The 12,500-nt window shown below is 49.0% G+C and overlaps 1 protein-coding gene across 2 annotated transcripts in view; it reads left to right on the forward strand.

Moving 5' to 3' along the window:
* Positions 1-12,500, forward strand: part of LOC112239456 (guanine nucleotide exchange factor VAV3) — a 212,399-nt gene that overhangs the window by 158,710 nt on the left and 41,189 nt on the right. For both annotated transcript variants that reach the window (XM_042308465.1, XM_042308466.1), the window contains exon 20: positions 2,359-2,489. In XM_042308465.1, the coding sequence (XP_042164399.1) occupies positions 2,359-2,489 (131 nt within the window). The remainder of the gene's footprint in view (positions 1-2,358; positions 2,490-12,500) is intronic.

Genomic DNA, 12,500 nt, shown 5'->3' on the forward strand with positions numbered 1-12,500 from the left:
TGGTCCATCTCAGCAGGGTTAGACTGGTCCTTCTCCTATCAGGGTTAGACTGGTCCATCTCCTGGCAGGGTTAGACTGGTCCTTCTCCTAGCAGTGTTAGACTGGTCCATCTCAGCAGGGTCAGGGTTCTGCCCTGGTCCATCTCCTAGCAGGGTTAGACCGTCCATCTCAGCAGGGTTAGACCAGTCCATCTCCTAGCAGGGTTAGACCGGTCCATCTCCTAGCAGGTTAGACCGGTCCATCTCTGCAGGGTTAGACTGGTCCATCTCCTAGCAGGGTTAGACCAGTCCATCTCCTAGCAGGGTTTTTGGTCCATCTCCTAGCAATGTTCAGAGTCCATCTCTTTAGGGTTAGACTGGTCCATCTCCTAGAGGTTTGGGTTAGACCGGTCCATCTCCTAGCAGGGTCAGGGTTAGACCGGTCCATCTCCTGGAGGTTCTAGGTTAACCCATCCATCTCCTAGCAGGTTCAGGGTTAGACCCATCCATCTCCTAGCAGGTTCAGGGTTAGACTGGTCCATCTCCTAGCAGGTTCAGGGTTAGACCGGTCCATCTCCTAGCAGGTTCAGGGTTAGACTGGTCCATCTTCTAGCAGGGTTAGACTGGTCCATCTCCTAGCAGGTTAGGGTTAGTCCTTCCATCCCCTAGCAGGTTCAGGGTTAGACTGGTCCATGCCCTAACAGGTTCAGGGTTAGACTGGTCCATCTCCTAGCAGGTTCAGGGTTAGACTGGTCCATCTCCTACAGGTTCAGGGTTAGACTGGTCCATCTCCTAGCAGGTTCAGGGTTAGACCGGTCCATCTCCTAGCAGGGTTAGACCTGTCCATCTCCTAGGTTCAGGGTTAGACCCATCCATCTCCTAGCAGGTTCAGGGTTAGACCCGTCCATCTCCTAACAGGTTCAGGGTTAGACTGGTCCATCCCCTAGCAGGTTCAGGGTTAGACTGGTCCATCTCCTAGCAGAGTCAGGGTTAGACTGGTCCATCTCCTAGCAGGTTCAGGGTTAGACTGGTCCATCCCTAGCAGGTTCAGGGTTAGACCGGTCCATGCCCTAACAGGTTCAGGGTTAGACTGGTCCATCTCCTAGCAGGTTCAGGGTTAGACGATCCATCTCCTACAGGTTCAGGGTTAGACCGGTCCATCTCCTAGCAGGTTCAGGGTTGGTCCATCTCCTAGCAGGTTCAGGGTTAGACCTGGTCCATCTCCTAGCAGGTTCAGTGTTAGACTGATCCATCTCCTAGCAGGGTCAGGGTTAGACTGGTCCATCTCCTAGCAGGTTCAGGGTTAGACTGGTCCATCTCCTAGCAGGGTCAGGGTTAGACTGGTCCATCTCCTAGCAGGTTCAGGGTTAGACTGGTCCATCTCCTAGCAGGTTCAGGGTTAGACTGGTCCATCTCCTAGCAGGTTCAGGGTTAGACCGGTCCATCTCCTTGCAGGTTCAGGGTTAGACTAGTCCATCTCCTAGCAGATTCAGGGTTAGACTAGTCCATCTCCTAGCAGGTTCAGGGTTAGACCCATCCATCTCCTAGCAGGTTCAGGGTTAGACCCGTCCATCTCCTAACAGGTTCAGGGTTAGACCGGTCCATCCCCTAGCAGGTTCAGGGTTAGACCGGTCCATCTTCTAGCAGGGTTAGACTGGTCCATCTCCTAGCAGGTTCAGGGTTAGACCGGTCCATCCCCTAGCAGGTTCAGGGTTAGACCGGTCCATCCCCTAACAGGTTCAGGGTTAGACCGGTCCATCTCCTAGCAGGTTCAGGGTTAGAACGATCCATCTCCTACAGGTTCAGGGTTAGACCGGTCCATCTCCTAGCAGGTTCAGGGTTAGACCGGTCCATCTCCTAGCAGGTTCAGGGTTAGACCGGTCCATCTCCTAGCAGGTTCAGTGTTAGACCGATCCATCTCCTAGCAGGGTCAGGGTTAGACCGGTCCATCTCCTAGCAGGTTCAGGGTTAGACTAGTCCATCTCCTAGCAGGGTCAGGGTTAGACTAGTCCATCTCCTAGCAGGTTCAGGGTTAGACTGGTCCATCTCCTAGCAGGTTCAGGGTTAGACCGGTCCATCTCCTAGCAGGTTCAGGGTTAGACTAGTCCATCTCCTAGCAGGTTCAGGGTTAGACCGGTCCATCTCCTAGCAGGTTCAGGGTTAGACCGGTCCATCTCCTTGCAGGTTCAGGGTTAGACTAGTCCATCTCCTAGCAGATTCAGGGTTAGACTAGTCCATCTCCTAGCAGGGTCAGGGTTAGACTGGTCCATCTCCTAGCAGGGTCAGGGTCTGCGTTAGGGTCAGGGTTAGGATCAGGGTCAATGTAAATAGTCCGGGTAGCCATTTGATTGACCTTTTCCACTTTTGTTTTCTCCCTCAGGTCTACCTAAGATGTTGGTGACCAGGAGCTATTTCGGCGTGCCCAGTCCCATGTGTGGTCCGCCCCTCAACATTCAGCAAGGTGACATCATCGAGCTCGTCTGTGCTGATCTACACAGCACTTGGTGGCAGGTGACACATCGTTCTGTGTGTTTCTCTGTGTGTATGTGTGTGTGTATGTGTGCGTGCGCGTCTTGCGGGTGTGGGTGTGTCTTGTGGGTGTGTCTTGTGTCTGTGTGTGTGTCTGTTTTTGTGTGTGTGTGTGCGTGTGTTTGTGCATGTTTGTCCTGCGTGTGTGTGTGTGTGTGTGTGTGTGTGTGTGTGTGTGTGTGTGTGTGTGTGTGTGTGTGTGTGTGTGTGTGTGAGCACTGTCAGATCACTCTGAGCAATTAAACCTATTGAGACACATCTCTCAGATTGGGCCTAAAGCTGAAGGAGCACAGTGGAACAATAGCCATCATTTTATTTATATGGCAAGAAGTGTTATTTTAGTCTTTCTGATCAATGTCTTGAACTTAACAACATTTTTGTTTAATTGTCACAGTATTTTGTTATCAACATGACTCCATTTTCCATTTTCCACTCTATTTTCTGGTCTGATTTGGTTGGCATCTTATTAAAATCTGACTGTGCCTCTGTGACTGTGCCTCTGTGACTGTGTGCCTCTGTGCCTCTGTGACTGTGTGCCTCTGTGACTGTGTGCCTCTGTGACTGTGCCTCTGTGACTGTGTGCCTCTGTGACTGTGTGCCTATGTGACTGTGCCTCTGTGACTGTGCCTCTGTGACTGTGCCTCTGTGACTGTGTGCCTCTGTGACTGTGCCTCTGTGACTGTGTGACTGTGCCTCTGTGACTGTGTGACTCTGTGACTGTGTGACTGTGCCTCTGTGACTGTGTGCCTCTGTGTCTGTGCCTCTGTGAAATGACTGTGTGACTCTGTGACAATGTGACTGTGTGCCTCTGTGACTGTGTGCCTCTGTGACTGTGTGACTGTGTGCCTCTATGACTGTGTGACTGTGTGCCTCTGTGACTGTGTGACTGTGCCTCTGTGACTGTGTGCCTCTGTAACAATGTGACTGTGTGCCTTTGTGACAATGTGACTGTGTGCCTTTGTGACAATGTGACTGTGTGACTGTGCCTCTGTGACTGTGTGCCTCTGTGACAATGTGACTGTGTGCCTCTGTGACAATGTGACTGTGTGCCTCTGTGACTGTGTGCCTCTGTGACTGTGTGACTGTGCCTCTGTGACTGTGTGCCTTTGTAACAATGTGACTGTGTGCCTTTGTGACAATGTCACTGTGTGACTGTGTGCCTCTGTGACTGTGTGCCTCTGTGACAATGTGACTGTGTGCCTCTGTGACAATGTGACTGTGTGCCTCTGTGACTGTGTGCCTCTGTGACTGTGTGACTGTGCCTCTGTGACTGTGTGCCTTTGTAACAATGTGACTGTGTGCCTTTGTGACAATGTGACTGTGTGACTGTGTGCCTCTGTGACTGTGTGCCTTTGTGACTGTGTGCCTCTGTGACTGTGTGCCTCTGTGACAATGTGACTGTGTGCCTCTGTGACTGTGTGCCTCTGTGCCTCTGTGAATGTGACTGTGTGCCTCTGTAACAATGTGACTGTGTGCCTTTGTGACAATGTGACTGTGTGCTGTGTGCCTCTGTGACTGTGTGCCTCTGTGACTGTGTGCCTCTGTGACTGTGTGCCTCTGTGACAATGTGACTGTGTGCCTCTGTGACTGTGTGCCTCTGTGACAATGTGACTGTGCCTGTCTGACTCCACTGCATTTCTACCTGCAGTGTCAGTGTGTAACATACTGCTAAGGATGCCTGCACATGAAACGCTGGCTAATCCACTGTTTGTTAATTGTGAAAAGTGTTGGTACAAACCGAAGATGAGGTGTTTAACAGAAACATGTAAACACAGGGACAGGATGTGGAGGAACATTTCATCATGTTGTCAAGTGGGGGATGTCTTACAGCACACACACACACGCACACACACGCACACACACACTCACACGCACACTAACACACACTTACGCACACACACTAACACACCCGCACACACACACTAACATACACCCACAAACTAACACACACGCACACACACGCAATCACACACACACACACACACACACACACACACACACACACACACACACAGACACACAATGTGTCTTTAATCTAGGAGAACAATAACAGGCCAGCAGGAATACACAGGTAAACAGAGAGTAGCAGCAGCATGAAAATGGGGTTGGAGTCAATGCAAATAGTCCGGGTAGCCATTTGATTAGCTGTTCAGGAGTCTTATGGCCTGGTGGTAAAAGCTGTTCAGAAACATTTTAGACCTAGACTTGGCGCTCCGGTACAACTTGCTGTGCTGTAGCAGAGAGAACAGTCTATGACTAGGGTGGCTGGAGTCCCTGGCAATTATTTGGGTCTTCCTCTGACACCGCCTGGTGTAGAGGTCCTGGATGGCAGGAAGCTTGGCCCCAGTGATGTACTTGGCCATACGCACTACCCTTTGTAGTGCCTTGCGGTCGGAGGCTGTGCAGTTGCCATACAGTGATGCAGTGATGCAACCCGTCAGGATGCTCTCGATGGTGCAGCTGTAAAACCTTTTGAAGATCTGAGGACCCATGCGAAATCTTTTCAGTCTCCTGAGGGGAATAGGTTTTGTAGTGCCCTTTTCACGACTGTCTTGGTGTGTTTGGACCATGATAGTTTGTTGGTGATGTGGACACCAAGGACCACCAAGGAGCTCTCAACCTGCTCCACTACAGCCCCGTCGATGAGAATGGGGGTGTGCTCGGTCCTCCTTTTTTCTGTAGTCCACAATCATCTCCTTTGTCTTAATCATGTTGAGGGAGAGGTTGTTATCACACTGCCAGGTCTCTTACCTCCTTCCTATAGGCTATTTCATCATTGTCATTGATCAGGCCTACCACTGTTGTGTTGTCAGCAAACTTAATGATGGTGTTGGAGTCGTGCCTGGCCATGCAGTGATGGGTGAACAGGGAGTACAGGATGGGACTGCGGACGCACTCCTGAGAGGCCCCTGTGTTGAGAATCAGCATTGTAGATGGGTTGTTACCTACCCTTACCACCTGGGGAGGCCCGTAAGGAAGTCCAGGATCCAGTTGCAGAGGGAGGTGTTTAGTCCCAGGGTCCTTAGCTTAGTGATGAGCTTTGAGAGCACTGTAGTGTTGAGTGCTGAGCTGTAGTCAATGAAAAGCATTCTCAAATTGGTGTTCCTTTTGTCCCGGTGGGAAAGGGCAGTGTGGAGTACAATAGAGATGGCATCATCTGTGGATCTGTTGGGGTGGTATGCAAGTTGAAGTGGGTTTAGTGTTTCTGGGATGATGGTGTTGATGTGACACATGACCAGTCTTTCAAAGCACTTCATGGCTACAGATGTGAGTGCTACGGGTCGGTAGTCATTTAGGCAGGTTACAAACATGCAGCTTGAAACATGTTGGTGTTACAGACTCAGACAGGGAGAGGTTGAAAATGTCAGTGAAGACACTTGCCATTTGGTCAGTGCATGCTCAGAGTACACATCCTGGTAATCCTTCTGGCCCTGCAGCCTTGAGAATGTTGTCCTGTTTAAAGGTCTTACTCACTTCGGCTACGGAGAGTGTGATCACACAGTTGTCCGGAACAGCTGATGCTCTCATTCATACTTCAGTGTTGCCCGCCTCGAAGTGAGCATAGAAGTGATTTAGCTCGTCTGGTAGGCTCATGTCGCTGGGCAGCTCAAGGCTGTGCATCCCTTTGTAGTCTGTAATAGTTTGCAAGCCCTGCCACATCCGACGAGCCTCAGAGCCGGTGTAGTACGATTCAATCTTAGTCCTGTATTGACGCTCATCCTGTTTGATGGTTCGTCAGACGGCATAGCGGGATTTCTTATTAGCTTCCGGGTTAGAGTCCCACTCTTTAAAAGCGGCAGCTCTATCCTTTAGCTCAGTGCAGATGTTTTCTGTAAACCATGGCTTCTGGTTGGGGTATGTACGTACAGTCACTGTGGGGATGACGTCGTGGATGTAATCATTGATGAAGCCGGTGACTGATGTGGTGTACTCCTCAATGGCATCAGAAGAATTCTGGAACAGTCTGTACTAGCAATAGAGTCCTGTAGCTTAGCATCTGCATCCTCTGACCACTTTCTTATTGAGTGAGTCACTGGTGCTTCCTGCTTTAGTTGTTGCTTGTTAGCAGGAATAAGGAGGATAGAGTTATGGTATGATTTGCCAAATGGAGGGCAGGGGTAGAGCTTTGTACGCATCTCTGTGTGTAGAGTAAAGGTGGTCTAGAGTTTTTTTTCTCCCTTTGGTTGCACATTTAACATGCTGATAGAAATGAGGTAAAACTGATTTAAGTCCCCTGCATTAAAATCCCCTGCCACTAGGAGCTCCACCTCTGGATGAGCATGTTCCTGTTTGCTTATGGTCCTATACAGCTCGTTGAGTGTCGTATCAGTTTGTGGTGGTAAATAACAGCTACGAAAAATATTGATGAAAACTCTCTTGGTAAATAGTGTGGTCTACAGTTTATCATGTGATACTCTACCTCAGCCGATCAAAACCTGGAGCCTTTCTTAATATTAGATTTTGAGTACCAACTGTTATTTACAAATAGACACAGACCTCTACCACTTGTCTTACCGGAGACAGCTGTTCTATCTTCCCGATGGACTAAAAACTCACCATCTGTATGTTATCCATGTCGTCGTTCAGCCGAACATAAGATATTACAGTTTTTAATGTCCCGTTGGTAGGATAGTCTTGATCAGAGATCATCCATTTTGTTATCCAATGATTGCGCATTGGCTAATAGGACTGATGTTAGTGGGGGGTTTACTCACTCGCCTACGAATTTTCAGAAGGCAGCCCGACCTAGGGTTAGGTTTAGAGTTAGGGTGAGAATTAGGGTTAGGATTAGGAGATAGGATTAGGATTATAGTTAGGGTGAGAATTAGGGTTAGGATTAGGAGATAGGATTAGGTTTAGAGTTAGGGTGAGTATTAGGGTTAGGATTAGCAGATAGGGTTAGGTTTAGAGTTAGGGTTAGGATTAGGAGATAGGATTAGGTTTAGAGTTAGGGTGAGAATTAGGGTTAGGATTAGGAGATAGGATTAGGTTTAGAGTAAGGGTGAGTATTAGGGTTAGGATTAGGAGATAGGGTTAGGTTTAGAGTTAGGGTGAGTATTAGGGTTAGGATTAGGATTAGGAGATAGGATTAGGAGATAGGATTAGGTTTAGAGTAAGGGTGAGTATTAGGGTTAGGATTAGGAGATAGGATTAGGAGATAGGATTAGGTTTAGAGTAAGGGTGAGTATTAGGGTTAGGATTAGGAGATAGGATTAGGAGATAGGATTAGGTTTAGAGTTAGGGTGAGTATTAGGGTTAGGATTAGGAGATAGGATTAGGAGATAGGATTAGGTTTAGAGTTAGGGTGAGAATTAGGGTTAGGATTAGGAGATAGGGTTAGGTTTAGAGTTAGGGTTAGGATTAGGAGATAGGATTAGGTTTAGAGTTAGGGTGAGAATTAGGGTTAGGATTAGGAGATAGGATTAGGTTTAGAGTTAGGGTGAGAATTATTGTTAGGATTAGGAGATAGGTTTAGATTCATGGTTAGCTGTTAGTGAAAATAGGATTTTTTGATCCCCACAAGGATAGTTAAACAAACGTGGTTGCATGTGCGTGCATTTTTCCACAAAGAGTCACTCACCCATTCAGCTCTGTGTTTGTGTGTTTTGGTCTGGCTGGCTGGCATTGCAACAACAGCAGCACAGATGGCTTTTATGCTCCCCTAAGGCCACTAAGACCTATTTCTACTGTATGCTCCCCTAAGGCCACTAAGACCTATTTCTACTGTATGCTCCCCTAAGGCCACTAGGACCTATTTCTACTGTATGCTCCCCTAAGGCCACTAAGACCTATTACTACTGTATGCTCCCTAAGGCCACTAAGACCTATTTCTACTGTATGCTCCCCTAAGGCCACTAAGACCTATTTCTACTGTATGCTCCCCTAAGGCCACTAAGACCTATTTCTACTGTATGCTCCCCTAAGGCCACTAGGACCTATTTCTACTGTATGCTCCCCTAAGGCCACTAGGACCTATTTCTACTGTATGCTCCCCTAAGGCCACTAGGACCTATTTCTACTGTATGCTCCCCTAAGGCCACTAGGACCTATTTCTACTGTATGCTCCCCTAAGGCCACTAGGACCTATTACTACTGTATGCTCCCTAAGGCCACTAAGACCTATTTCTACTGTATGCTCCCCTAAGGCCACTAGGACCTATTTCTACTGTATGCTCCCCTAAGGCCACTAGGACCTATTTCTACTGTATGCTCCCCTAAGGCCACTAGGACCTATTACTACTGTATGCTCCCTAAGGCCACTAAGACCTATTACTACTGTATGCTCCCTAAGGCCACTAAGACCTATTTCTACTGTATGCTCCCTAAGGCCACTAAGACCTATTTCTACTGTATGCTCCCTAAGGCCACTAAGACCTATTACTACTGTATGCTCCCCTAAGGCCACTAAGACCTATTACTACTGTATGCTCCCTAAGGCCACTAGGACCTATTACTACTGTATGCTCCCTAAGGCCACTAAGACCTATTACTACTGTATGCTCCCCTAAGAACACTAGGACCTATTACTACTGTATGCTCCCCTAAGGCCACTAGGACCTATTTCTACTGTATGCTCCCCTAAGGCCACTAGGACCTATTACTACTGTATGCTCCCCTAAGGCCACTAGGACCTATTTCTACTGTATGCTCCCTAAGGCCACTAAGACCTATTTCTACTGTATGCTCCCTAAGGCCACTAAGACCTATTTCTACTGTATGCTCCCCTAAGGCCACTAGGACCTATTACTACTGTATGCTCCCCTAAGGCCACTAAGACCTATTTCTACTGTTTTCTCTCCCTCTCTCCCCTATTTTCTCTCCCTCTCTCCCCTGCTTTTCTCCCTCCTACTTTATCTCCCTCTCTCCCCTACATTCTCCCCCTCTCTCCCCTACTTTCTCTCCCCTATTTTCTCTCCCTCTCTCCCTCTCTCCCCAATTGTCTCTCCCTCTCTCCCCTACATTCTCTCCCTCTCTCCCCTACCTTCTCTCCCTCTCTCCCCTACATTCTCCCCTCTCTCCCCTACTTTCTCTCCCCTATTTTCTCTCCCTCTCTCCCCTACTTTCTCTCCCTCTCTCCAAATTGTCTCTCGTTCTCTCCCCTACATTCTCTCCCTCTCTCCCCTACATTCTCCCCCTCTCTACCCTACATTCTCTCCCTCTCTCCCCTATTTTCTCTCCCTCTCTCCCCTACTTTCTCTCCCTCTCTTCCCTACATTCTCTCCCTCTCTCCCCTACATTCTCTCCCTCTCTCCCCTACTTTCTCTCCCTCTCTCCCCTGCATTTTCTCCACAATTTTCTCTCCCTCTCTCCCCTATATTCTCTCCCTCTCTCCCCTGCTTTTCTCCCTCCTACTTTATCTCCCTCTCTCCCCTACATTCTCCCCCTCTCTCCCCTACTTTCTCTCCCCTATTTTCTCTCCTCTCTCCCCTACTTTCTCTCCCTCTCTCCCCAATTGTCTCTCCCTCTCTCCCCTACATTCTCTCCCTCTCTCCCCTACATTCTCTCCCTCTCTCCCCTACTTTCTCTCCCTCTCTCCCCTACATTCTCCCCCTCTCTCCCCTACATTCTCCCCCTCTCTCCCCTACATTCTCCCCCTCTCTCCCCTACTTTCTCTCCCCTATTTTCTCTCCCTCTCTCCCCTACTTTCTCTCCCTCTCTCCCAATTGTCTCTCGCTCTCTCCCCTACATTCTCCCCTCTCTCCCCTACATTCTCTCCCTCTCTCCCCTATATTCTCTCCCTCTCTCCCCTGCTTTTCTCCCTCCTACTTTATCTCCCTCTCTCCCCTACATTCTCCCCTCTCTCCCTACTTTCTCTCCCCTATTTTCTCTCCCTCTCTCCCCTACTTTCTCTCCCTCTCTCCCCAATTGTCTCTCCCTCTCTCCCCTACATTCTCCCCCTCTCTCCCCTACATTCTCCCCCTCTCTCCCTACTTTCTCTCCCCTATTTTCTCTCCCTCTCTCCCCTACTTTCTCTCCCTCTCTCCCAATTGTCTCTCGCTCTCTACCCTACATTCTCTCCCTCTCTCCCCTACATTCTCCCCTCTCTCCCCTACATTCTCTCCCTCTCTCCCCTATTTTCTCTCCCTCTCTCCCCTACTTTCTCTCCCTCTCTCCCTAATTGTCTCTCCCTCTCTCCCCTACATTCTCTCCCTCTCTCCCTCTCCCTACATTCTACCCCTCTCTCCCCTACATTCTCCCCCTCTCTCCCCCTACTTTCTCTCCCCTATTTTCTCTCCCTCTCTCCCCTACTTTCTCTCCCTCTCTCCCAATTTTCTCTCCTCTCTCCCATACTTTCTCTCCCTCTCTCCCTAATTGTCTCTCCCTCTCTCCCCTACATTCTCTCCCTCTCTCCCCTACATTCTCTCCCCCTCTCCCCCTAATTTCTCTCCCTCTCTCCCCTACATTCTCCCCTCTCTCCCCTACTTTCTCTCCCTCTCTCCCCTACATTCTCTCCCTCTCTCCCCCTACTTTCTCTCCCTCTCTCCCTACATTCTCTCCCTCTCTCCCCTACATTCTCTCCCTCTCTCCCCTACATTCTCTCCCTCTCTCCCCATTCTTCTCTCCCCTCTCTCCCCCCCCTACATTCTCTCCCTCTCTCCCCCTACGTTCTCCCCCCCTCTCTCCCTACATTCTCTCCCTCTTCTCCCCCCTACGTTCTCTCCCTCTCTACCCTACATTCTCCCCCTCTCTACCCTACATTCTCCCCCTCTCTCCCCTACATTCTCTCCCTCTCTCCCCTACATTCTCACCCTCTCTCCCCTACTTTCTCTCCCTCTCTCTCTGGGCCGGCCAGTATTCATAGTCAGACCCAGAGGTAGTCAGAGCCGTTTGTTGTGATAGCACAGGTTTTTCAGCACTGTCACTTTGCTGGAACAGCCTCACTTTCTTTGTGTGTGTAAGTGTGTGTGTGTAGGTGTGTGTGTCTTTGTGTGAGGTGTGTGTAGGGGTACAGGGGTTCTATGTGGGTATATGTGTGTTTGTGTACATGCCTGCGTGCATATTTGTTACACTCTGTGTGTGTGTGTTTGTGTCCTGTTTTGACAGTCCCAGAGATTTATCAGCATACACATTGTGTTTAATGCTGTTTCGGGGGAGATGGGCCGTACAAACCCCCCTTTAGCTGTTGAATTAGAGTTCTATATATATAAAAAACGACAGCTTTACCTTTAGCCCACTTCATCTCCCACCCCCCACCCCCTCGGTGATAGCGGATAGAGTTACAGAACTCCCATTATTCATCACTGTGGTAACCAGCAGACCATAATTCCTGTTCTGGTGCCAGACTAATATAATTGATCACTGTAATTTAATGTGGCTCTGTTGACTCTAACAGGGTTAAAGCTGGATGATTATAACAACATAGGAGAGTTTTCCAAAAGCACTGATCAAATGTTATTAAAGCTAACTGTATTAGGGGCGCTTAGATGTGTTATCTCTCTCTGTGTGAGTCAGATGTGCTGTCTCTCTCTGTGTGACTCAGATGTGCTGTCTCTCTCTGTGTGAGTCAGATGTGCTGTCTCTCCCTGTGTGACTCAGATGTGCTGTCTCTCTCTGTGTGAGTCAGATGTGCTGTCTCTCCCTATGTGACTCAGATGTGCTGTCTCTCTCTGTGTGAGTCAGATGTGCTGTCTCTCTGTGTGAGTCAGATGTGCTGTCTCTCTCTATGTAGTGAGTCAGATGTGCTGTCTCTCTATGTGAGTCAGATGTGCTGTCTCTCTCTGTGTGACTCAGATGTGCTGTCTCTCTCTGTGTGAGTCAGATGTGCTGTCTCTCTCTGTGTGACTCAGATGTGCTGTCTCTCTCTGTGTGAGTCAGATGTGCTGTCTCTCTCTGTGTGAGTCAGATGTGCTGTCTCTCTCTGTGTGACTCAGATGTGCTGTCTCTCTCTGTGTGAGTCAGATGTGCTGTCTCTCTGTGTGAGTCAGATGTGCTGTCTCTCTCTGTGTGACTCAGATGTGCTGTCTCTCTCTGTGTGAGTCAGATGTGCTGTCT

The sequence above is a fragment of the Oncorhynchus tshawytscha genome, linkage group LG29 (assembly GCF_018296145.1).
Source record: "Oncorhynchus tshawytscha isolate Ot180627B linkage group LG29, Otsh_v2.0, whole genome shotgun sequence".
Taxonomy (NCBI): Eukaryota; Metazoa; Chordata; class Actinopteri; order Salmoniformes; family Salmonidae; genus Oncorhynchus; species Oncorhynchus tshawytscha.